This window comes from Aythya marila (genome assembly GCF_965140915.1).
Source record: "Aythya marila genome assembly, chromosome: Z".
NCBI lineage: Eukaryota > Metazoa > Chordata > Aves > Anseriformes > Anatidae > Aythya > Aythya marila.
In genome coordinates this window covers 40,918,963-40,946,252 of record NC_139080.1, presented here as the reverse complement: position 1 = coordinate 40,946,252, position 27,290 = coordinate 40,918,963, and the positions used below count along the sequence as shown (strand labels likewise).

Sequence of the window (27,290 nt, the reverse complement as noted above, 5' to 3'; positions counted from 1 at the left end):
AGTTTTCAAAACTTTTCTTAAAGAGTAGTTCTGCTATAGAATCGTCAGTCGTGAAAACTAATACGAAACAGTTTTTCAACTTTAGTTACTTTCAAATGGTGGCTACCATCACAAAATAGGACAGTCATTGCTTAATTGGAATGCGTTATCTCATTTATAAATGAGACATGGTACTGCACTCAACCATACAACAGAGAAAAACTGGAATCGCATATGTCATTGCAGAATTTTCTAAAGGTTTCTCAGAAAAAAAATCCCCAAATGCAAACACGTACAAAATTAAGAAAAAGAAAAAGCAATGCAGTTCAACGATTAAGTTTATGCTTTGGTTAAGGTAATACTTCTATATGAAACTGGATTTCAAGAGCAGAGGTTAAAGCCAACTCATTAACAGAAAGGCAGAAGCATACTATTATCAAAAATTTTCAAAATTTACTGATACATAATCACTGAATGTTATGAAAAACAAAACTGAGATGACCCAAACAGGACAATCCTCTTCTACCACAAGAGAAGAAGATACAGTAATGAGATGCAGATGAAACAGAAACAACCAGACAAGAACTGGACATGTAAAAAGCTGTGTTAATTCGCAAAGCAGTCTAAAAATCCTCTCCACAGGATACTTAATTCTTATCTAAATCTCCCAAAAGGTTATTTCCATATGACCTTTCTAACATTCGCAAGCTGCAAATCCTTCAATTATTTAAAAATAAATTTGTGAACTTGTTTACATCCCCAGGGGCCATTCATGCAGTTTCTAAACGCTTTTTTATTTCTTAGCTTTAAGTATTTCTAAAGTGCACTTTTATATAAAACATAGAAAAAATATAAACTTTGTAAGCTGCGTAACAATGGAAATTATTTCCACTTTGACATCTGAGTCAAATTTGCTTCAGTAGAACCTAAACTAAAGAAAAGCTGTCCACATTGCTTCTTGGCATGTTCCTCATGCAAAGTGAATTCTACTTCAAAATTGTTAACATTGTTTTGGTGGGTATGACGTGAATATTTTGTATGTTTGATGTGCTATTTTACACAAAACTGTGATTCAAAATGTGTATTATAAAATTAATGAAAACAGTATTTTGGGTTTACCATCATCACTACAAAAACAAAAAAATTAAGACATAAACCTTTTTAATTATACATATAAACCCTTTTCTTCTTTTAAACTGTTCTGTATCTTGCACAAATCTCTACAGATACACTGCCATAAATTATGGTTCCTTTCTCAACAGTTCTATCACAGAAACTAAGCCACCAAAGTGATTATAAACCTATGGATCAATTAAATGGATCTTTCTTGACTACAGAGTTACTAGGTAATGGAATTTAAAAAAAAATTAAAAATAGGGAATTAAAAAAATTGGTAATACTGCAAATAGTTACTTCAACATATGATGAGTTAAAATTTATGCCATTTCTTCACCTGTAACATTTGACTTCCGGTTCCATCTCTTAATCTGTAAGGTCTAATAACTCCATCTTCACCAAAGAAGCGAGGTGGGCGCAGGCTTACCACATCTTCTGATGAATCTGCAACTCTGAGAAAAAAGCAAAAAAATTAAGCTATATATTAATATTTTTACTAAGCTTTAACATTTAGCAAAGGCTCTACAGTATTTTAAATATAAACTTACGTACTAGTACAGCAACTGTTGTCTATATACACTTTGACATATGAATAGACACTAAATATTTTATAAATTAATTATAAACTTTACTCAGAAATGCAATATATTTCAGAGCATGGTTATTAGAAGATTAGATGGCACAAGGCAGCACACAACTGCAATAATTCATGAAAGCACATAATGGTTGAAGTTGGAGAGGACCTCTAAACGTCATCTGGTCCAACTCTCCTGCTCAAGCAAGTAGCCCAGGCCCCTGCCCAGGCAGCTTTTGAAGATCTCTAAGGAGGGTGACTTCACAACATCTCTGGGCAACCTCTGCTGCTGCTCCATCTCTACACAGTAAAGAAATGTTTCCTGATGCTCAGACAGAACCTCTCATGTTCGTTTGTGCCCACTGCCTTAGCTCTTGCCCTGTCACTGGGCACCAATGAAAAGAGCCTGGCTCTGTCCTCTTTGTACCCTCCCTTCAGGAATTTACAGACATTGATAAGACTTCTCCTGAGCCTTCTCTCTTCTTCAGGCTGAAGCTCTCTTGGCCTTTCCTCATAGAAGAGGTGCTCCAGTGTCTTCATCACCTTTGTGGCCCTTCCCTGACTCTCTCCAGCGTGTCCATGTCTCACTTCCACTGAGGAGACAAGAACTGGACACAATCCTCCAGGTTTGGTCTTACCAGTGCTGAATAGAGGGGAAGGATCACCTCCCTCAGCCTGCTGGCAATACTCTGCGTGGTGCAGCCCAAGAGACCGTTAGCCTTCTTTGCAGCAAGGGCACACTTAGTTAATTAATGTCTGAGTATTCTACTAAAAAACTTGAAGGTTAAAGTCATCTGTGCCCTACAGAACTTCGGCTCTGATGTGTTCCTTGCATTTCCCTTGTGAAGAGTTCAAAGGGTAAAACTTATGAGACACAAGGCAACCTTATGCTAGCAAAAGCGGGACAGCTCGCTGAGAACAGGGCCTTTAACAAGTGTAATCAGCAGGAGATACTAAATGACCTCTCAAAAACTCTTTTTTCAATTTTGTTACACATTTCAGTCTGTGAAAATCTGCAACAATGGATTTATTAAAGTTAGATATAAGGGAGTGAGACTACTACAGTATTCAATATGCAGTTCTGTCAGAGCTCTTAGTCTGAACAACAATGAAAGTATATCCTGGCACAATCTGGTAGTCTTGGAACTTGTTTTCTCCTTTTGTTATACAAATAATACAAAACCTAACTTTTGGTGCAGTGGAAAAGTCTTTTGTTCTCTGCATATTTGAGATAAAGGGAAAAAATCAGGAACTGAAGGAAATCTGATTAATTAGTTTAAAAGCCTTGGCTAAACTTAACTTTTAAACTAAACTGTGGTGGTTTTACCGTGCTGGGCAGCTAAACCCCACAACCGCTCTCTCACTCCCCCTCCTTTAGATAAGGAGGGGGAGAAGTAAAGCAAAGAACAACTCACGGGTTGAGATAAGGATAATTTAATTAAAGGGAAATAATTATAATAATTAAATAAAGACTACCATGAACTAAACAACTTAACTAAGGGGAAAATAAAAGGGAAAGGGGAAAAAGGGAGGAAAACAAACAAACAAAATAAATGAAAGCTATATGGAAGTGCAGAGGAAAGAAATTACTCTCTACTTCCCACAAATGAGCGATGATTGACCACGTCCTTGAAGCAAGGCCTCAACGCACGCAGCCGGTGTTCGAGAGGAGGACCGACGTCTTCTCAACGAGAGCCCACCCCTCCCCTCTTCTTCCTGTTTCCACCTTTTATTGCTGAGTGTGACACCACATGGTATGGAATATCCCTTTGATTGGTTTAGGTCAGCTGCCCTAGTGATGTTTCTCTCCTCACTTTTTGCCCACCCCCTAGGAGCCTTGGCTTTTAAACTAGTTTCACTGGCAATGGTCAAAACACGTAAGATTTAATTCTGTGGCTTTAAACAATATCAACAGTGGGTAGTGAAACAAGCTGCCTATTTATTATATGAATAACAATACGGACAAGACTTTCTTCTATCTCACTTGCATTAATGATAAAGTTGAAAGATCTAGGAAGATTTATAGAGAAGTGATACGAAGACACAAGGTACTCTCACTATTGTTTCATTCCATCTGTCATTCTTCATACTGATTTTACTTACTTTTTGATACCTTGAAATGTGCTGCTTGCCATATCTATGATTCCTCCAGTAGGTCTAGCTACTGCTCCCACTAAGCCTTTTCCAACACCTTTGAAAAAACCAGCTGCTCCTTCTTTCTGAGCTCCTAAAAGGATTAAGCGCAGCAAATTTTTAGGAAAAAAAAAAAAACACACAAAAAAAACCACAAAACTTTTTCTTACTTAGGAGTTGCATTTGTTTTTATTTGATATGTAACTACATAGTCTCCTCCACAAAAAGCTCATGTGAACATTTAAATTAGATATCAATTAAAACATAAAATCTTGGTAAACTTACAACGTTTCATCACATATCAATAATTTGAAACCATATGAACATTTAATCTACCAGAAGACCTACACTTACCTCTTATTGGTTTTGTAACTATTCCTGTTATGCCACTGACGAAACCCTACCAAAAGAAATGGAAGAATGAAAACAAATATATTTTAATGTTATATTTTTCATTCTTATACATTTCTTACTACTTTATTGGTGAATAGCCTCAATGTACTTGCAGTGGAATATTCTAAAACCCACAGCAAGTTAACAGAATATGTATATTTCACCTGCTTTGCAATTCCTACTTTCTCCAATTCTCATGTATTTTTCTTTAAAGCTACCACTCAAATATGGCCACTTATTGGCAAAAATAGTGTTAAAATTAGAGGAACAACTCTCCAGTTACTACAGCAGACTTTACATTTGTTACTTTTTGCCTGCACAAAATCCATTAGTCTTTTTATCATTTTTATTCTCCTTACAGAAACTAATCCTTTTCCTCCACGAGTGATACCCTCTCTCAGACCAGTGGGCTGTTTATTCATGGCTTCTCTCCTTTTCTGCTGATAATCCTCATCCATAGTTATTGCAGCTACTCCTTTTGCCATAGCACCAGTGATTCTTGAAGCAGCACCAGCTAATCCACCTATTAGAAAACAAAACAATCCCAATGCAATTTACAAATACTCACCTATATTACTTACTAATAAGTATACTACTATGATTATTCTGAAACCTACCAACAGCTCCCCCTACTAGAGCTTTAAGTCCTAGTGCCATTCCTTCTACAAATTCTTCAGGACCCTGGATGGCTCCCTGAGGCAGGGGAAGAAAAAAGATGCATTTAGATTAAGTTTCAAGTAGCATATATTACATATTTTTTAAATATTATGTTTTTGTTGGAATTTATATATACTCAAAGAGAGCAGGAGAGCAAGTCTGAAAGTGTGAAATCACCCACTAGAGCTCCCATATGAGAAAGAAAGCCTACTTTAATATACTAATTCATTCATGGAAGTCTGATTATTTTAAGGCAAAATCATTCAAGCAGACTTATTCTAGCGTAAGATTTGTAAGGACCACTCAATCATGAATTAAGTGAAATTTTATGTCACTCCAGTAACTTTTCCTGTCACTTTCACTTTGAATTTTCAATTCTAAATATAGATTTAAAATGAAACAAGTTATTAATATATCCAAATTTACAATATAATTCACATCTAATCATTTTTGCAACATTTCACAGTAAGCCAGAGATTTTTACCTGGTAAGGTTCATAGAAGAATGCTTCTACTCCTTCAGACAAGTCTCTTATAAATCCAAATGGATTACCCAATACATCAAGGCCAAGAATAAGCACATACATCTGCTTAATAGCCTAAAATAAAAATAGGTATTCAGTAAAAATGTTTCAAATCACACTAAAGCCATTAAGGCAGTACAGTTCACTCAAAATAAAACAGTAATAAAGATGACTTTAATATGAAAAATTCAACACTTGTAAAAAGTACATATAGTTTTATTAAAAATGATTATACAGAAAGAAAATAGTATTTAATCAAATTCTAGTGCTTCCAAGTAAATAACTGAGATTAAGTCTCTTGAGATTTTACAAAGCATGCACATCACCCAGATTTCTCTCACTTTACACAGCTATTGAACAAAATTTGGTCTGTTTCTGGGTATTGAGAGAACTTTGTTGATTATGACTATAAAAAATTAAAAGTACATCAGAGCTGCATTGTGTTTGCTTCCACTATCAATCCCTCTAAGTTGTTTTGTTACTCACACCACTCTTCCTGTAGTTATTTGACCCCAGAATAAAGGCAGTAGAATTGCATGAATGAGTAACAAGTTTTTATGTTTCATATGTATTTAACCTGTGTACAAGCATGGAAGGCTGAAAGTAATTTTATTGATTTTCATAAAACCAAAGTACACAGTAGCACTTTGAAGATGTAAGTTTACTGAAATACCAAAATTTATTTATTCCAACCTGTTTTGAATAATGCCTTAATACTGCTGATTGGAGCTGTTGTGTAGTACAGAAGTGATAATTGAGTTCAAAGAATGCCAACCTAAAAAAATAATCAAACAAAATATCCATATTATTTAGAGTGAAATAAAATCTATCATTGGCAATACTGAATTGTTTTTTGGAAGCAGTCATTAGAATTATATTTTTAACCTACTTGAAGACAACATCTTGTACATCTGTGAGGGTCGCACCTATACTCTTCAGAAGGAGATTCAAGGATTGAAGTGGTATCAATTCATTCTTTCTTTCTTCTTTGTTACTATCTTCGCCACCGGTACTGAGTGAAAAGCTTAAGTGTAACTAAACAATAAAAAACAAGATTGGGAAATAACATGACTGTTTTTATTAAAAGTATCATATTTTTAGCTTTATAATCTTTTTAATGATCTATATGAGATACAGCATATCTTTTATATGATCTACATTGAGATATGGCATTTCTAATCTTGACTGAAATCATATTGACTTCATAACAGAGAATATATACACACCATTTAGGGTTTAAAAAAAAAACACTGAAATTTAAAGGCCATTTGAATAACTTAAATACCTTTACGAAAATAGGAACTCTAAATTGCTTACTCGTATTTTCAGAATCTTCCAGAATTCTTCCAGAATCTTTTAGCTATAGTTTATTAGCTTGTTTCCAAAGCATTTTGTTTCTCTAACTAATACACAGTATCAAAGCAGACTAAATATGATAACATAGCATTGTGCCCAAGCAGGAATAAGAAACAAAACCCTGAAGACAAGTAATTATGCAAATTTTGCAGGTAATAAACAAGAACTGAAAAGTACACACAACAAAAAATAGTGCAGACCTGAAGTAATCAAAGTATTTATTTCACAGAAATTAAAGTGACACTCTTATATACAGAAAAAATGTTCAGGAAATTTACTGTTAGGGCTCTATAATGCCAACTGTAGCTTTCCAAATCTGATAAAAAGAGGTTATGCCTGTTCCTGATTCTGAGGACAATGCCACATGCCATTCATTAAGTTTATGGCGTAACAGACCTTAACTATAGCTTGCTTCTATTATAGGTAGCTCTTGTCTTGCAGAATCATTGTCACAATTCACAACTTTATTGTGACTTCATAACTGTTAAAAACTAGCTTTTATTAAAACCTGAAACCTATTCTATTCTATCTCTTCCACATATTTTTTCTTGCAAAATTCAGAAGTAAGGTTTTTTCATTTTGTTATCTTAAAACATAAAGGATACTTTATTTTGTCAAGTCCTAATTTTTTTTTGTGCTATATCAATTGGAGACATAGCCCCTAAATGAAGATGCACTGAAGCAGCTACTAAATATACGTAGAATGAGTTAGGCTATGTTGTTTTCATGGCTAGCCCAGTATTACCTAGAATTATCTGTTTTAATAGCAGAACATTTCTAACATCCCACCCAATACTGTAAAAAGACAAAACTCAAACCTTTCTTTGATCTATTTCCCATGGGATGGAGGGGAAAATGTCTTAATAGGAATTCTTACAAGGCCTGCAAAGTGCTTAAAATTTTAACAAAGTCAGCTAAGCAATAAGCAAAAAAAAAGACCCATAAGCAAAAAATATGTAAGAGATACAAGCAAACAGGCTGCTGTTTCCATGTTAAGTACGTATACACTGTTCAGTGGCTGTGCCTGTATATTTATGGGAACAGGGAAATGGCCAAAAGACAACTTTACTGCAGTCAAAATACAAAACTGCTCTTCACAGGTTAGTAATGATAAAGAAAACAGTGCACAGTAATGGTGATTGTACATTGTCGTGTTTTGTTAGTTTCTCTTTTTCAGAAATGATATTGTTCCCCAATGCACTATGCGCTATCTGGACTTAAGAGCTGCAGCATTTTGAAAGGATAAATAACAAAAAAGAATTACTGTTTGAGAGGAATGTTGTGGATAGGAAGGAAATAATGAAGTCTTTAATATTTAAGAAGTGTTTCCATAATGTAAACCCCAGATAAATTAGCAATGACAGTAAAACTATTTTTCCGTTTTATTTTTAATTATCTCTACATTTTCTAACTTCCTACTATCTACTATTTTACAGGAGATAAAAATCCTTCAGTTAGAGAGCAAGCATAGACAGTACTATGAAAAAGTTATACCTTAATTGAAGAGATATGGAAGTACTCATACAAGCTGATTTGTGATGTATCCATTGATGACACACTCATCAGTTCTTCTTGAAGAGATTCCACATCCTTTTTGAAAAGTTCTAGCTGTGAATGCATTTTCAAAAAACATATTACTTTCAAATTTAGAGCACATTAAACTTGCTAATCTAACGTGTGCCATTGAGATGCAATATATTGACTAATAGCACTTTCACTCTCCCGATTCTAGTTTTCTAACTAGAGTTGACATTTCAGAGGAATTTTAATTAGTTTTTGCTGTCTTTATTTGTATGAAGAAAAGGAAATATATGTATAAAAAGAATCCAAAACCCACCTATTTTCTAGAAGAAAAAAAAAGGAAGTTCAAATACCAAATATTTTGAAGTGGAGTTTCGGACAAATTTTATCTACTCTGTGACAAAGGCACACATATATACCCTTTTGATCATACAGCAAGTAGGTTTTAAACTACAAAAATCTAGACTAGAGATAAGTTTCTGTTACACAGAAACTAGACACGTACATATTCTCAGATTACCTCCATCTAGCCTTTCTGCTTTTCTCCTTCAAAAGACAGGTTTCTTTAACAATATTTTTTGCAGAACTGGCCAAATAAATTAAAAAAAAATGTTTTAAAATACAAAATTCTCAAGTAATATTCAGAAAAGACTTAACCAGCAAAATAAATAAAGTTTTAACTAAAAATATTGTGGTATGTCCCTCCTGAACAGTAAACCAGCCAAGACTTTGCTACTTTAACAAGCTAAACAGTAGAACAGCTGAATACTAATGTGTGTTTAGATCGTGATTTAAAGTTAAAATGCCTCTCACTAGAGAGGCTCCTATTCATATTTAACATTTCACTTAAAAATTTCAGTCACAACCAAGATATAAACAACAGATTTTCTAGGTAAATAAGCAATTAATATATTTTGTAAGTCTTCCCAAAATTGTGGTGTCATTAGATCTCTGCAAGGAACCCCACAGGTTTCAAAGGAAGGCCACAGGAAAGACAGCATGAGTGGGAAGAATTAACCAGTACCTGATAACCCCAAACTCAAGGGAACCACGCAAGTGTTGTGTCAACTGGACAATACATTTAGTTTTCCTTTACATACAAACATCCCACCAAAATTAGAATCTTCATTTAAAGATCAAAATAGAGAAATCCACACATTTGAAGTTAGGAAGGTTAGGACATATTTAGCACATTATACCATGTAAGAGTGGCAACTTTACTTAGATGAAAATATCTACCGAACCATAACCAATAGCAGGTAAGTCTTACAAGATTTTTTCCTTGACATTAGCTTTTTAAATTCTAACAAGTTTGCTATCTTGCTTGAAACGCAATTCCAGAAACTGATTTCTCACCTCCTTATAATTTATCAGCATATATGTATTTTAAAAATACAGAGAATAACCATCACACTTTTTACTAAATCATTTATTATTACATGCTGACATGCAAATTTCAATATTCTTACCAGGAAATGCTTGCTCAACACATACCATATATGCTTTGTATACAGCTAATCACTTTTTGTTTGGTTGGTTGGTTGGTTTCTTTGGCAAGTCTGTAACGTTCTGCCTCCTCTGTTGCTAATTGCTTGTACCTTAGGTTTTCCTTATTAATCCCCAAGGAAACCACCTTATGTCTCATACTTTCTTTTTCTACTCTTCTTCAGTATGAACTTCTTGTGTTCCCCCTCTGTTCTCTCCCACTGCCCTCTCCTTTCAGCTTAGTGGAAACACGTCAACTGCATCATCTAACAACTTAACAATCTTGCATAAAATTGCTGAAGACACTTTCACTTTTTTGAATAACCTGTCTCTCTATTCCTCTTACATTCTCTTGCTCTGATGAGCAGATAAGTTTTACTGATATCCTGGCCAATATTTTCACATATTGTTTTTTAAAATAAAATGGGTTAATGAAAAGAGTATTATTATTTTAACTTCTCTCCTGACCTGGGTCCTTAATGAACTAATCTTCCAGGCATTAGTAAGACCCAATACTCTACATACATCATTACTACTTTTACTCTTTTCAGAAGATGTTAAAGCCTTCTTTGCATAGCATGCAACACAAAGATAAAGAAAAGACTTTACTATTTGCCTCAGGAAACAGTAACTCTTGAAAATATCATATCTTCATATTAGTCCCAGGCACAACACTTAACCAGTACCATGGACACAGAACATCAAGTTTTTGTGCTTTGTATACTTGTTCCTGTTGATTCTGTTTTAAAATACAAGTTGAATAATTACATATTAAAAATCTATTAATCTTCAAACAGAAGGTTTCTACCTGTTGGCCATTTGGTACATCAGTCTGTGTAAAGAATTCAACCAGTGCATAGAGGAAACCAAGATCTAATCTGAGATCCATCTCTTGAATCAGGACTTTGAAGTACCTACACAAAAATCAAAAAAATATTATTGAATTGTTTTTAAAAACAGATGTAATACTTTAGATTATGAAATGAGTTGAACTACAAAATGTAATCATACAGGATACTTATATCACTTACTTATGAACTTCAGATTTTTTTAAGGAATTTGTCATTATTGGTCAAAAGGTTTCCTACAGTGCTCTAAGGCAAATGTATTTCCTGTATCCAGAATAATTTCAATAAATTAGCAGCATGTAACACTGTCCTGTAGAGTTTATTATTATTATTATTTGTTTGCTTGTTTTTACCAAATGAGGAAAAGACTAAAAATCTTCATTAGAAGAATTGAAAATTCTTCATTACTCTGCAGTTCTGTGGTTAATAAAGAGGGCTGCATTTTCACGTCTCTTTCTGAAGAGCTCTTATCTTTACCAGTATGATTTGGTGTAAAATTATCTTGCATTATGTTTGCCCCTAATTGATTTTAATTTTAAAGCTTGATTAAACATAATCAATGGCAAAAAGATGGAATATGTCAAAATACTTACTTAATATGAGATATTTGTGAATGTCCTGCAGTTCTCATAACAATACTGACATCGGTAAATGGTTTTGGTGCTATGAAGTTGTAAAATAAAAACAGATCAGCACAGATCTTTCTATGATCGACATACCTTTATGTTTTTAATATGAAAATGTCATATGTGTTCAGGATTTTTTCAATCCTATGGAGTAGGATTATATAATGGATGTGTCTGGCAAACAAATAAATCACTGAAAAGAGCAGGAACAGGAAGGAATAGGAAGACAAGGGTGAAATGGAGTATCAAAATCCTAATTCAGTTATCTCTGAAAATGTACCATCTAAATGCAAATTAATCATGATATAATCTTAGACATATAATTTCCCTAGTCTTGTAAAAAAATTCTTCAAAGACCAATACAAAAATAAAAAATAATAAAAAAAAATCTTCAGCTTTATGAACTCTAGCTTAAAATTGATCATATTCAGGATAAAAACCTGCCATTTTAATAGCTTCTGAAAAGAAGCTATATAGTATTCTTTATATTTCAAATTCTTGTATTTCAACTCAGAATCTCTCTTGACATTATGCTGATCTTCCAAGTGACTTTGCCCTAAGTAAGTTAATGTAAGACTGCAGTTCCCCACATTGTACACTGACTTTGAGGTCTATACTCCATTCCATGGAGAACCGGGTAGGTTATAAACAAGACACACAAAATATACTTTGCCATCTAAGGAGATGGTGCATCGCATAGCAATTCTGAGTCCAGACTGGTATTAGCACATTTCTTTTCTTATTCAGGTAAGTCGCTAGTCATGTATTGTATGCAAGCAAAAAAGCATGCTTTTTAAACAACATGATTACTATGAACAACTTATTTTAGGCAGTAGGGTAAGTTTTGGCCACTGAAGATTAAAAGTGATTATTAAAAATCCTGTTTCTGAACTTCAAACATAAGTAATACAGAAACCATGCAACAGATTCACAATCATCAAGTCTAGCAAAGTTTTGAACATTTCTTATTTTCATCAGGGAACTCTCCTCCTAAGATGGTCAGCTCTCAGCTTTAGTTGTGGTCTGAATCCAACTGCTAAAAGCCCATTTTAAACTCAAAATAAATTTAACTTACACCTTAAAATCTCCAAGAGCAATGAACTGGTTTGTCAGAAAGATGTGCTTAAAAGGTATGGTATCAATGGATAAAATGTTTTGTTGTTGTTTTTGTTTGTTTATTCTAATTGCTGTTTAGATGGTAATTTTCTCTACAAAGAAGATACAGAGAAAACCAAATTACCTCCCTGTCTCTAGAATTAGTATGTGTGTTCTGTGTAGTCAGTAAGCACGAATGGTCTTCATCTGATAAAAGTGGCAAGGTTCACTTCATTAAAAGCAAGCTATCTTGTAATTTTATTAGTAAAGATTACGTTAAGCTAGAACAACAAACCTGAATCCAAGGTGATGGACTTTGGAGGTTTAATAGGATAGAACACAAAGGGAAATATGGCTCCAGGAATCTGGTTTTGTATCTAATAGGGGTAAGGACAGGACAAGGTGTAGCATGTTAGCTTTTCAGTAGTTAAATATTTCACAAGTAGGAAAAACACAAGAATTATGAGCATTACCTGTAGCATTCCACCAATTCAAAAGCAGGAAAAAAGCGACTACTAAGGTTCACAATATCTCAGTTTTCAAAATGAAACTATCCAATCCAAATAGTCTAGAAAAGTTTCTCCCAGTTGGTGGTTACAAGTGGTTCACAAAATTGTTACAAAGGATTTGTTTTAAAAACTTGAACATGTAATTTGCAGAAAATAGCAAATTATACCTGATTTTTAGTTGGTCATAAATAAGAGCAGGAAAAAGCATGGAATATGAACAGTAACGTTTTCCTCAACAGTAATAGGTGACTATGGTGGTTTTTTTTCAGAAGCATTTAAGCAGTTATTTCTTTTCAAAGATTGAGAAGCACTGATGCCGAAGCCACTGAGCAAAATTAAATTCAAGAAATGAAAAATGCGAACAAATCTGAAAATAAATCCAAGTTTCCTTAAAAGGCACTTTTTCTTAATAAATAATTCACTGTTCTCTGACAAGACTCACCTGTATCCTGTAAACTTGAATTCTGAAAGACTTCTGATGTGCTGATGAACTGTACTCTACTTTCAAAGCCGGTAGGTAATTCCTTCTAATAGGAATCTCATTGGGTTGTTGAATTTTCATGTTACATCCATTAGGAGTTAAACACACCTATTATTAAAACAAAAGTTATTTGTATTAAAGAAAAGTTGTTATGCTACATGATTGTTATAATGTACTTTAAAATTTACACTTCTCGTTAACATTGTAATAAAAGCTTAACAGTAAAAGTCTTGCAGCTTATTTACCTATGCTATGTTAATTTACCTACAACACATTTCTAATGAGTATCTTGAATTCATCTACAGACAAGGATAGCAGCATTCAGAACATAACATCCTTTTACTTTCTAGAATTATTTCTGGAATGTTTTTGTTTGTTTTTTTTTGTTGTTTGTTTGTTTTTTTTTTGTATTTATGTAACTGAATGACACAGGTGAATTATGTCGCACTGTGGTATACCACAATGAGGGAAAATACAAGATTTTGTGTTAAGACAAACACTCCCTCAAACTAACATCCTGCCCTCCTTCCAGGTATAACAGATGAAAAAAATGCAGAATTTCTTTATTGTATCTTTGTGAATATTTAGTCCCGTGACCAGTAAAAATGTTACAGTTCAATTTCAAAGTTAGAGGCTAACAAAAACAGGTCTACAGCAAGCTGTCGAATATTTTTGGATTTCTCTTTCTAGACAAAGTTTTTTTTCCCAGGCAAAGAAAAAAATGGGATTTCAAATGAGCAGGGTAAATCAATCATCTCAATTTTCACTGGAAGTTTTTCATAGATGGCAAAAACTGATACATGATCTTTTTCCTGTACACAACTATTAACAACAGATTTAGAGAATGATCAGTATTACCAAGACATTGGATTCCAACTCAATAATCTTATTTTCTGAAGGAGTTAGCTCACTGTAATCTTTGAATTCTTGTTCTAATTTATCAGTTTGCTTAACACTCATTGGTCTCCATCTTGATTTCTTCTCAGGTTTTGTCTCCCAAACCACATCAGAACTTTGAAAACAAAAGAAAAGATTTAGCAAGTACAAAACAAGTTTTACATGCTTTAGTATAGCTTTTAATATGTAGTAACTATGGAATGAGAAAACACATAGTAAAACACTCATGTTGTAAATAAAAATGACCCAAATCACCCACTTCCTTCTCTGTACCGAAGAAATAAGATAAACAGCAAGTTTGTTTTGTTTGTTTGTTTGTTTGTTTGTTTTTATCTCCCCAGTTTAACAAAGGTAGGCAGGTAAGGACACTTTGTCAAGGAACTCAGTTTCAATAGTACTCCATCTGTTATTCCACAGACTCATTGTGGGCTTCTGCGCATATTCCTGCATATATTTTGGCATGGTTGATTCAGTAGAAATTGAGTTTCTCAAGTCAGCAGAAAACATTGCCTGAACTGCTTCTTATATTTGATAGATAGTTTCTTCACTTGATCTGCCTAAATTACTAGACAGTGTTTCAGTTTATGTGTTTTCTCTACTGATTTCATGGTGTTGTAGGATTTGTTTGTTGGTTTTTTTTTTGTTTCTTTGTTTACAGTATCCCAGAATCATTCTTTTCTGTTCTTTCCTTCTTTTATTATTAATGAAAGACTAAAGTTATCTATTATCTTTAAAGGGCTCTGGCATCTTTTCTGCTTAGTTCTACTGCTTCTGTGAGAAGCTCTTACGTCTGATTGCAATCAAACAGAATGTACATGTATGATATAGGGCACAAGCCAACAACTGTCAGACAAGTGGAGAATATTCATTCTTTCCACAAGTTACTATACAAAATACATGTACATAGCTCCCTAATCCAATTCCTTCTAGCTACATCCGTGTCTGTATTCAGATACATCAATGGCAGAACCAATTAAAACATAAAAAATAAATGTGAGCTAGAGGAAAAATAACAGCTACAAAATAGAGTTTTGAAACAATTTGTTTCAATGTTAACAATGTTACAAAATAGATTTGAAACAGCTGTAGGTTTTTTGTTTGCTTTTGTTATCATTTTCTTTTTCTAAATGCACTGGGATCCCATTTCTGGCACAGTAAAACTTGTTTCTGCATCATGTTAGATACAAATTGCCTCTTGCTTCTATTTTTGTAGAAGACAGTCAAAAACAGCAACATTCTGAACGACAATGTTTGTGTTTTTTTTCACTGTAACCAAGGATTCACCTGTCATCTTCAGAAACTGGCTTCAGGAGCTTGACACCTCCTTTGATTAATAACAGATCAGTACCACCTATAACCATGGCGAGACTCCTGACTATGGATGACCACTTCCCAAAAGAAATCCCTATTTTGAATCTGGGCATTTAGCTGCCACTTTTAAAAATCTAGATTTCCACTGTTTAGATAATTATCAGAGCACTGTTTCTCAAGTGAGGGCAAGGACTTGAATTTTCTTAGCAAATGGCAGAGCTGAATAAGTGAAGTACATACATACATTAAGTTTCTGCTTGTTTTGCAGTAAAGTGCAAAGAATTTAGAGGAAAAAGAAAATCCTCCGTCTAGCAACCTCACAGATATGAACATAGAAAAGCAGGTGGAGTATGGCAGCAACAAGTATATACAAGTACCCCTTTAGCAATCTAAAGAGCCCCTGCATAAACACATCATAGCCAATGCTTTAGTATCGTAAAGTTTCTTTTCTGCTCCCCTCTGAAAATGATACAGTAGCAAAGCAAAGCTATTACAGCCTTCAAGTCTCCACAATCACAGGATCACCTAGGTTGGAAGAGACCTCCAAGATTACCTCGTCCAACCTCTGACCTAACACTAACAAGTCCTCCACTAAACCATATCACTAAACTCTACATCTAAACATCTTTTAAAGACTTCCAGGGATGGTGACTCCACCATTTCCCTGGGCGGCCCATTCCAATGCCTAACAACCTTTTCAGTAAAGAAGTTCTTCCTAATATCCAATCTAAACCTCCCCTGGAGTAAGTTTAGCCCATCTTCCCTCCCAGAAAGGAAGCACTCACACAACCCCTGAGAATCAGCAAGAGCTGTTTATTGCCAGGACATCTTGCAGGTAAGTCTGCGGGATGTCCGTGGTGTTTGGTGGCTCCAAGCTAATGCTTGCGATGAAGCCTGAGCAACGAGTAGGGAGCTCGCCGGGCACTCCTGCGATGCTGTTGGTGCTCTCGGATGGCAGAGCAGAAAGACATGCCGCAGTAGTCCCAGGTCTGTCCTGGCAGAGGTGGATCTACTTCCATCTGTTCCTCCACATCTGGTGGATCCAGCTCCATGGGCTCCATGGTGCTGGGCAGAAGGCTAAGCCAGTCCTTGCCCGGGACTGCCCAAATGGGATGCCTTCCATCAGGAATGTTCTCAGGCCAGGGTGCTGAACCAGGGGGTTGTCCAGTCCCACACCTCGGTCCCATGCCACTGTCGGCTTGATTTTCATGCATGGGTCCGATGGTGCCATCTGGCTTACAGCCATGGCTGGGTCCTGCACTGTGCTCCAGACTATGGGCACACCTCTGCTCCCCGTGACTGCCTGCCTGATGTTTCTGACTTCACCCCACATCACCGTTGCACCTATGGGAAGGCCCAGGCCCCCTGTCGCTGGGTATTTGAGGGGCCGGCCTGTTCCCTGCATCATTACGGTGCCAATAATACCGCCTCTATCTGTCTGTGGGCGCCACAGGTCCCTCGGGCACTGGTGTCTCTTGTGCCACTGGTGCCATCCCTCTGCCCACGACACCTCCTTCTGCTCAGGTGCATTCCTTCTTGTGCTTCAGCAGACTGCATGGCTGTTCTCGCACACGAAGGAGGCCTGCTGCTCGCCTTGCTCTCCTAGTCTTCTTCCTGCCGCACAAGCTGGCAATCAGAGGGCCAAGATGCTCAGCGAGTGGTGGGCCAGCTGCAGGGGGGCCTGCTTTATAGGGCCCAGGGCACTGGTGGCCACTGTAACCTCAGCCAGCCTCTGTGATGGAGTGGCCCACTCGTGGCCAACAGCAGCTGTGTTGGGAGTGGCCTGGAAGATGCCTCACGTGGACAAGGAGGAGGGTTGGGGGGCTGAGGGCCCCTTTTCTGGGGCTGGCTCCCCCGGGCCATTTGGCTTGCCAGAGAGAAAGGCTGCCCCTCGGCCACAGGGACTGCCCTGCACCTCCCATACTGTGCCTTGGGTTTATTGTTAACACTGTTTTTTAGGTAATTTCATTCTATTCTTTACGGAAAAGAACAGAAGCAAGGTGCATCTTCAGCCCTAATGCCCAGGTGCGCTTTGTGCTCCAAGTGAAGAATTCCTTCCTCATGTCACATCTGATCTAAATCTCTCCTCCATTTGTTCAAAGCCATCATTCCTGGTTCCATGGCTACACTCCCTGAGAGAGTCCCTCTCCAGCTTTCTTTTAGGCCACTTTTATGGGTAAGGTTAGGTGGCAAAAAAGCAGGAAGAAGGCAGAAATATTGGAGGGATCAGTTTTAGAGAACTGTGTGTTCCCTTGCTGACTAGCATTAATAAGGAGTGCCAGCTGCATGGAAAAGAAGTGGGAAAGTACCTAAGGGCTAAAGGATAATTACTCAGTCAAAGCTAGTAAGAACTACAAGCTGCTACTGCTGCACCAGGATTTTCAAAATAGAAAACAGAAATGTTGCTGATTCTATCTGAAGATAGAAAAATTCACTGACAAACTATCCTCACATTCTACTCCTTAAAACTCTATTATCACTTCCCAAACTATACAGACAGGAAACAACTCTGTTCAATGTATTGGGAAGCTTGGTATACAGTTATGCTTATGTTGCAAAAATATATACATCCACCCACATATACAGAAAGCATTTGCATTAATATAAAACACAATGAAACCACTTCCCATTACAACAGCAAAATATAAAAATCCAGTTCTAAATACTCTTATGCAGATCTCTGTGCTCTCTTTGATTCTACCCAAAAATGAAATTCAGTTAGTGAAAATACCTTAAGTTAAACATTTTATATCGCTGCACACTACATAAGTTACCTTGTAATTCCAATGTAGGACACCTCCTGCTTTGTATAATTATTAACCAATGAAATTCCGACATCTTGTAAAGACAGAATGATTTCTTGTTCTGCTAGTTCTGCCTTTATACTTTCATACGCCAGTTTAAAAACATTCTTATCTTCAGTGATCAGGACAATACGCTGCAAGCCTTCAAAAAATGATGCTAAATAGACCACTTTTCTACAGTCCAGGCTGAGTACTTCCATTTTGTCCTACAAAACAAGAGAGGAAAAGTTTTTACAACAATATTCACCACTCTACCCGCTACAAGAAAATGTGAAAGTCTTAATAACATGAACTGAAATAGGAGACCACTTTACAAAGGTATAGGAAAATAACAAAATTTTTAATTATGAAGTTTTACAGCAGTCTTTCATTCTCTCTCTCTCACACACACTTTTGAACTGAAAACACCACTTATTGGCATAAGCTCTAGCAAACACAGTGCTGTTACTGTTCAGTGCCCAAACCTCACTTATGTGATTCCTTATTGTACTTACCGTATATGGAATTTCATATGTATGCTAATCTCAATTACAGACAAAAAAAAATGCTGTTTTGTTGTTGTTAGGTGTTGTTTTATTTTCTCCCCACCATAAGTTAGCTAAATCGCAAAAATCCATAGCACTCTCCCATCCATTGAAATCCATTAATGTTTTAAAAGCAGCACCTGAAAAACACCTCTATTTTTATCTGATGTACTTTCAGAAAAATCACAGTGTTTGCCTAGACACTGCATGTTACCTTCTTTGTTATGGAAATAATGACATGAAAATACACCATTCTAAAATATTTCCCTATTTTTGAAACTAAATGAAGCTGTTTTGGTATGTTACACGCAGGTTTAGTACAAGACACCTTTTAACATATACTATCTCAATTTTTTACTGAGACAAAGTACCACAAAGGGAAGTTCTCCACTATGCCATACACCAGACACCTCTGGGTGTTCACTGGATCCTTCACTGAACATGTTCAGGAAAAAATAAGTAAATCAGAGCACCATATTTTATCTGTCATTTTTGTGTGTAATGTATTAACTCACAGAAAGTTCTGACAGGCATTATAGTCTGCATGGATTGGACAAAAACTCATAACCAGAAGAATACTATCATTTTCCTTCTATCAAATGATCCTGTGCTGCTTTGTGAACAAAACCACACCATAAACATCTCAACAACTTAACTTAGCTTTTTATCACAGATAAGACTTACAGAACTTGCAGGGAAAAACACCTTAGTGAATAGAACATTTAATATACGTTCAGTTCAGTTGAAGAATCAAAACCTTATTAAGAAAGTGACTAACACCAAACAAAATATTTAGGAGTTTCCTTTTAAAGTAAAACAAGAGCAAGTAATGTAAAATTATGTAGCAGTTATGGCAGAGGCATATTAGCTTCCATGGTTAGTGATCTGAAAATCACTAAGTCGTGGCTGCACAAGTCAGCACATTCTGCAAACAATTCTCCTCAATTTTTACTGTTGAACTATTTTCCTAAGAATAGACAAAAATTCCATAGGACATGCAATTTGAAAGGCAAACCAACAGTCTTGATTCAATCACATGAAGTTCCTCCTGCATCAGTTATCCCAGAATTGAATTAGGTCTACAGCAAGACAAAGTTCTAAAGGTGAAAACCTTTCCTGTACTGCCAACAGTGGCTAAACATAATGCTATTTCACAAACTTAGCTATTCGTCTAATCATGCGTATAAATTGTCAAGAATATTACAGTTCTTCCTTTTCCAACTAATTCTACGTGAGGATAATAAAAACCACGCATAGAAGTATAGCCAGCATACACACCACTATTCAAGCTAACATCCCCAGCTTTTGCATATGAAGCTACAGAACAGCCATCTTTATTATGATTTGAGTGAATCTGCTCTGCACAGTGCTTGTGTCAAAATAATGCCTAGATTTATTAACAAAATAGTGAAAAACAAACAAACAAACAAGTAAACAACCTGCATCAGTGGATACAGAATAGGATAATAAATAAAATTTAAAGTAGAGCTACATAATAGACGTACTTCCTTTGGGGTGATTTCCTCAGTTATTTTTCCACACTTCCATGTCAGTTTTCTAGATCCTGCTGGGTCTGCCCAAGTATACAACACTGCCTTATTTGGCTGAAGACAGCCTTCCAATTGACTGAGGGAGCTAGAATGAAGTAATACTAAATTAAAATGTAAGTAAACATTTTGCATCAATGACATTTGCATTCTAACATATCCGTTAAACAACCAAGAACACCTTTATTATTTTTTAAGTAATGAAAATGAAAACTGAAAACAGCATTAAGGGTATAAAACCATGCAATAAAACGTCCTCAGCACAATTAATAAAAGTATTATTTAAACTTAAAAACAAATATTTATACTTCATAAATAAATTATACCCAGTAGATTTCAAAAAAACATTTTCTTTGCCACTTGCGATTAATATGGAAACATTAAGTACAGAAAAATTAGAAAGCAGAGCTTATACACACAAAGAAGAAAATTCGAGGTTTGTGCTGTCTAACATTAATACTCCAAGATATATAAAAAATAAAGCATTTAAAGTCCACTGTTTAGGAAAGCTTTCCTCTACACAATCTGCTGAAAGGAAAAATGTCTAGTATTTAGTATCTAGATATAGTAGGTATTTTCTGGCAAACAGATTTTAAACACTATTACTCTTCTACTATCTACTTTATCACAGTTAAAACAGGCAGACTTTTCTACTACAGCTCTGGAAGGAGCTTGCCCATTGTCATATAGTTCATTAAAATATTTATGTATTAAATTTACATTGGAGATGAACAAAATCCCGACAAAATAAAAACGACTAATCCTTACAGATAAAAAAAAAATGAAGAAAATGCTTGACTTTATTCCTCATATAAAATGGAGCAGCATACAGCTGCAATCTTTGTATTTGAGTAACAGCTCTTCCACTTCTGAAATAAGTATATTTTGTCAACACTGGTCTGACTGTCTGAAAGAGTACATTTGGCTTTTAAAAGGATACTGTCCAAGAGCACTATAATAATGCTTACACTTTGCACTGCAAAATAATAATGCTAATAGTATGCACTGCAAGTATAAGAATACAGTAGCATACAGTAGCAAAGCATTATGAAGACATTCCATCTTGAGAACAGAAGCAGTACAGCTGCACTCCGGTTGTGCAGCACAGTGCTGATCAACATAATTTGCTGTGAGCATTAAGTCACTCCACACAAGTAGAATGCTTGGCACCGTTCTGTACTACGCCTTGAAAAATGCTTTATGCAAAAAAATGTGAACAGAAGAATTCACGTTTTAAAGACTTGCACCCTCAACTTCAAACACTTACCCCAGTTCCATCAGGTGTTTGAGAAAACCAAGACAGAAATAAATTTTCAGTGACTGCAGATAATTCATATCTGTTAAAGTAACCTAAGTTTCAGTCCAGCTTAACAAAACTTACATAACTACCCATCTGTTTTCCAGTCCATTCCCTCATCTCTCCTATAAAATTTTAATTTATTAATTTTTATTATTTCTGCTAAATCTAAACTAAACTTAATCGCACTGGAAAACTTTCAAATCTAACTACTTTTCCAGCTCATCTATTATTTATTTTACCCAGTCAGCACATGCATAGTTCCAGAATATCCAAGCAGATCCTTTGCCCCAAAAGGGATGCAAGGACACAAAATTGTTGTAAAATGAGACTCATGCTTTTTTAGCTCACAAAATATTTTCTTTTGTTTCTATAAACAGGTGACTGGCTTTACCACTCTGTTAACTACTAATCCTATTCAGTTTATAAAACAAAAGGTTTTTGGGTGTTCTGACAAAACTAAGACATTCAATTCAATAACAAATAGGCTTTTCTTCTCCATTATTTCAGCTCACGTAGTTGAAATGAAAAGAAAGTTTTGGATACTGATCTACTTTGCTCTACAATTTCATAGACCGCTGATACAATCGGAAAAATATGTTCCTGTGTAGGAGATGAGAGTATTCTACAGAGTATCATTTCAATACTGTTTTACACAGCACTCTAACTTCTTCCCATTATTAAATAAACCTAAAATGCTGATTTATGTATTTTGTTAATTCTGTATGTAATTTAGGCTTTTTGTAAATGTACAGTTTTCCCTCTCACTGGAAACAACTGAAAAAAGACTGGCTCCATCCTCTTGACACCCTCCGCTCAGATATGGTAAGGTGTCCCCTCAGTCTTCTCTTCCAGGCTAAACAGGCCCAGCTCTCTCAGCCTGTCCTCATGTAAGAGGTGCTGCAGTCCTCTAATCATCTTCGTAGCCCTCCTCTGAACTCGCTCCAGTAGCTCCATGTCCCTCTTGTAATGGGAAGCCCTGAACTGGACACAATACTCCAGCTGTGGCCTCACCAGGGTTGAGTAGAGGGGGAAGATCACCACCCTGTTGCTTACCTGCTGCTAAGGAGACATGGTTACAATACATGAAATAAGTGATGTGTCTCATTGCAGATATCCACACAAAAACCCTTCTTGCATACCTTTGTCCATACTCAATAATTTCTTCTTCAGTGTGGTTTATCAACAGAAATGGTGCTGCGCCATCATGGTAATTAGAAAAGGTGATCACCGTAGAATGTTCTGTCAGGTTAACATCCACTATAATTCCCCCAAGCTATCAGATGCAAAAAAATATAAAATAAATAACAGCATAATTAATTTCTAATAAAGCAAATGTAATTCAAATATTCCTGAAACTTGTACTGTAATAGGATGAAACCACCAAATAGTGAAATGAACAACCCGTTCTAACATGATTGTAAAAAAAATTCCAAATCATACCGTTATTAGGAGACAAACACTGCATTCAGTAACAAAAATTTTGCAAAATTACAAAAAAAAAAAAAAAAAAAAAAAAAAAAGAGGGGTTCTATACTATCAAAATCTAGGCTGGTAGTAGAGGAATCTTCCTTGAACCACTCAAACTCAGTAACGCCTCTCAAAATATTCTACTATGAAAAACATCAAAGTATTTCAGAACTGCTGCTAGATGAGGCTATTTGCAACGTAGTGGCAAATTTAGTGGCATCAAAATTACTTTTCAAAGTAGCAGTTTCACTTCATGGTTAAAGTAAATACTTTGCAGCCTTAGCTGGAAAACATGGGGAAAAAAAAGAATCTTTCTTACAGTTTCAACAGTCTGTTTCTCCAAAAAGCGTTTAAAATGAAAAATGTACATATCCTTATATAAACAGGACAGCGTGTGAATGAGAGTAATATACTTGCATATATATAGCCTTTTCCTAAGCTAAGGTTCTGAAATATTTGATCGAGTCTAAAGGCAAAAAAAAAAAAAAAAAAAGAGGAGAATGAAAACAGAGAACTTATTTATGCTGTTTTATCCAATTTCCAAAGGTCATTTACCTTGTTGTCCAAATGCAGTAAGAGACAATTTTCTTGCTTATCAAAATTTATCTTCTTTGGAGGCAGATCTGAATTTTCAACTCTAACAAGCAGTTTGTTGGCATCATTTTCAGGCCAAAAGGGAATACACTATTAAAAAAAAGCAGGCATTTTAAGTGAGAAGACAATGACATTCCACTTCAGCCCAAAGTTCATTTCTAAAATTTTACTCACAAGTGTAGTGCAGTCTGACCAGGAATTCTATTAAAACACCTGAGTAATTACTTACCTGAACACAATAAACTGAAAGGAAGTCAAAAGAAAATCAGACTACAGTGAAGAAACAGAGGCAGTAAGGAGCTAAAAGTAAAAATGTAAGACTTCGTATTCATAAGAACAAGTAGTCTTAAAATGGATAGTGTATGCAAAATACAGAGTATAAAGCCAAGCAGAGGTATATTTATTTCGTTTAACGAAATAAACGAAATAAAGAAAAAATCCATTGTCAAACCTGTATTTTTTTCTGTTAATAGATCTCTTGCAAAACAAGTCTAAACTACAGATCAGTCTTATAGTGACCATCAATGACAAAAAAAAAGATATTAGCATAAATACACTCCTAAGTAACTTGAGAAAGCAGGATATTGGCACATTAGCTGTTCTTTTGTGATAATATATATATCTATACACACACACAACCCCACATATTTATGTATATATATGTGTGCATATGAAATACGGAAATAAAATATGAAGCCTTAGTCAGAGTGCAGTCTGCTGTTTTCACCCACAGTTGAATTCACAGCCCTTCTAGGTTTAAAAATACCACAATCTCTCTTCAATAGTTTACATTCTGAATGATAAGACAGGGAGGCACAACACAAAAAAGTTTTAATTGCAACCAAGGAAAAGTTTGGAGCAAATGAAAACAGTCCTGCAAAGGAACAAACTATGATTAGCCAAAACTCTCAATTGCATTCACAAACACTCAACAGCATTCTTATAAAGTTCATGGTGGTTCTACACTCAGAATGAAAAGACCAGCATAAACCAAAGACTATCTAAACACATAATTTTTCCTGTATTTCAAACTGTTCACCCACAACATTCAAAGCTGCAGAAGCATCTCTTTTCAATACAGATTAAGAAAACAGATGTTTAGATTCAATTCCATTTTGAATCCTAGAATTAGATCTTCAGTGGTGAAATACTAGTTCACCAACTTACCATGCCACTAAGTTCCCTTTCCCATTGTTTCTCACACCACAGGAAGCAGAAAGACAAAGGAAAAAAATATAGTTAAACCGCAAGACTGAAGATGTTACCTACACCAACACATATTGTACAGACAAAAGAAATTCAAATTATGTTGTAATACAGCATCAAGTACAGCAAGCAAGTCTTAACATGGAACATAAGAGAGCTTAGAGGAAATTTGAAGAGAATCAGTCAACAATAAATTAAAGCTTTAAATCAAAACTAAAATAAGTAAGGAGGATTGGCATAAGAAGTTACAGAAGCAACTATAGAGAAATGAAAAAATATTTTTTGCAATAGTCATAAAATGATGCTGTTTTCAAATGTTTTGCCACATACTTGCTAGCTAACTGCTTCACCAGACATTATATTTATATTTCTACCTCCACTCCGTAGCCAGAGTTCTAATCTGTATTTAGCAGCAATCTTATCTACAGCCTTGGTCAATATTTTCTTTATTTCTTCTTCTACAGATGCATGCTGGTCAGGTGTCTTCCACTATACCTAACTTAAATCATGGTCCTTGAAAAGCTATTTCATACTAGTCAATATCCAGCAACCCCCTCCTATTGCAATCTTTGGGAAACAACTGATTTTTCGTAAAAGTAGAAATTAAAGTTTCTGACAGATCAACTGCTTTCCAGACAGGAAACGGGTCCAAGAATAGATGGGCTGTACACAAGGATTGTTTTTTCCCTGAGAAGACAGGCTATTGGTTGCCAAGAAAGAAGAGTGGAAAAAAAGAGAAAAGCAGCAGAAAGGATTCTGCTTAAATGAAAACAACAAAGTAGAATGAAGGAGTTGGGGGGTGCTGGGCAGGGAAGTGAATGAAGCTGAGATATTATGAACTAACATTCTAACAGGCTTGTCTCTATTCTGGGTATGCTCTCTTCCAAGACCCATTGGAGGAGAGGAAGAGGGAGATTTCACTCTTCCCAGAAGGCAATATTCTTTCAGCTCTCATAGACCTAAATAACTCCCACAGATTGGCTATGTTTCTCCTGCATGTCCTGAAGGAAGCTCACAATATATTAACTCAGAGGCACTGAACTCAAAACACACACACACAAAAAAATTGTATTGGTACTGCAGTGCAAAAAGTGAAGCTGCATGCCCAGTCTCCAACAGAGTAGGCTTTGTAAACACAGACAAAAGCTGCCATTTCTGCACCACTTGGCCTGAGTGTCAGTGATCCATCTCCGGAAACAGTGCATTAGGAAGTTAAAACAAAACAAAACAAAAAGTGAAACAGAAGAACAGTTTGGACCTATCTGAACTGACCCATACAAACAACCTTCTTCCTATAAGCAAGTGGCATAGCATGTACCAGGTCAGCCAAACCACTCTACCAGGTATCAGTCCAAAAACAGCACACAAATTTCAGTGCCACTGCAGAGGGAGAACACAGTAACAGCAAAGCTCTTTTTCCGCATACCACTACTTATAATGCTGGTAACACCAAAAACATTCCAATTATAAATGTGAAGCAGGTTTACAATAAGTCCTAAAACAACACTGAGAAAAGGTAAGAGAACACAGATGACTTACTAAAAAAGCAATACAATTTATTCAGGCATTGTCATTGAACACTGCATGGCTCTTATCTCCTGTCACTGAGTGTTAAAACTAATTTTTTTTTTTCCTTAAACAATTGGAATAGCTTCCTTGGTAAGTTTACCTGTTGCAAAACAATGGGTATCCACTTTTCTTTGCCTTCTTCAGCTACTTCCAAAGTGTATGTGCTTCTATTTGAGATCATAAAAAATGGAGTGAAAGTCACAATTCTAGTAATATTAAAACTGCTGTTGTTTATGGTGACACCAACCTGTGAGTAGAAAAATATTGTTAGACAGATGCTGCTCTGTTCTTACTTCATTTATATTTGCAGAAAGTAATGAATTTGCATGGTAAGTTTCACTCACTTGATACTCCTTTTTATGACTCTTGCATTTCACAGAACCATGACTTCCAACAGTGTCCAGTGAAAACTGATCCGACAGTTCACTATCAGTTACCATAAGCTGCACCTATAAAGAAGCAGCCTGTATTAATTTTCAATTTACGAACACTGACATCTGGAATCATATATATAGACATATATACACATAAATGTAAGCGCATATTGGAAACACTGGCATCTGCATGAAGAAGTCAAGACAAGACAACTGCCAGTATTGACTCATTCCTCAGCCAGTAGTAATCAGCATTAAAAATCTCATGTAGGAAAGTCAAATGTTAAGTTGCAATTTAACCTTAGCTTACTACCAACTCAGACTGTATCTAACAACCACGACTGCAAGTATTCACTTCTCAAGCACTGGAGCTTTACATTTTTAAACTAATTCTAAGTCTT

At 35.6% G+C, this 27,290-nt stretch overlaps 1 protein-coding gene across 3 annotated transcripts in view; it reads right to left on the bottom strand.

Annotated features, from left to right (window-relative positions):
• Nucleotides 1-27,290, bottom strand: part of VPS13A (vacuolar protein sorting 13 homolog A) — a 119,986-nt gene that overhangs the window by 19,981 nt on the left and 72,715 nt on the right. For all 3 annotated transcript variants that reach the window (XM_082783483.1, XM_082783482.1, XM_082783484.1), the window contains exons 49-68: nt 26,860-26,964; nt 26,616-26,762; nt 23,702-23,830; nt 22,819-22,952; nt 20,338-20,467; nt 18,279-18,514; nt 14,155-14,308; nt 13,258-13,404; nt 12,602-12,683; nt 11,179-11,248; nt 10,546-10,651; nt 8,226-8,339; nt 6,265-6,410; nt 6,069-6,150; nt 5,337-5,450; nt 4,813-4,888; nt 4,555-4,718; nt 4,157-4,202; nt 3,773-3,896; nt 1,433-1,547 (exon numbers count right to left, since the gene is read on the bottom strand). In XM_082783483.1, coding sequence (XP_082639609.1) covers nt 1,433-1,547; nt 3,773-3,896; nt 4,157-4,202; nt 4,555-4,718; nt 4,813-4,888; nt 5,337-5,450; nt 6,069-6,150; nt 6,265-6,410; nt 8,226-8,339; nt 10,546-10,651; nt 11,179-11,248; nt 12,602-12,683; nt 13,258-13,404; nt 14,155-14,308; nt 18,279-18,514; nt 20,338-20,467; nt 22,819-22,952; nt 23,702-23,830; nt 26,616-26,762; nt 26,860-26,964 — 2,421 coding nt within the window. The remainder of the gene's footprint in view (nt 1-1,432; nt 1,548-3,772; nt 3,897-4,156; nt 4,203-4,554; nt 4,719-4,812; nt 4,889-5,336; nt 5,451-6,068; nt 6,151-6,264; nt 6,411-8,225; nt 8,340-10,545; nt 10,652-11,178; nt 11,249-12,601; nt 12,684-13,257; nt 13,405-14,154; nt 14,309-18,278; nt 18,515-20,337; nt 20,468-22,818; nt 22,953-23,701; nt 23,831-26,615; nt 26,763-26,859; nt 26,965-27,290) is intronic.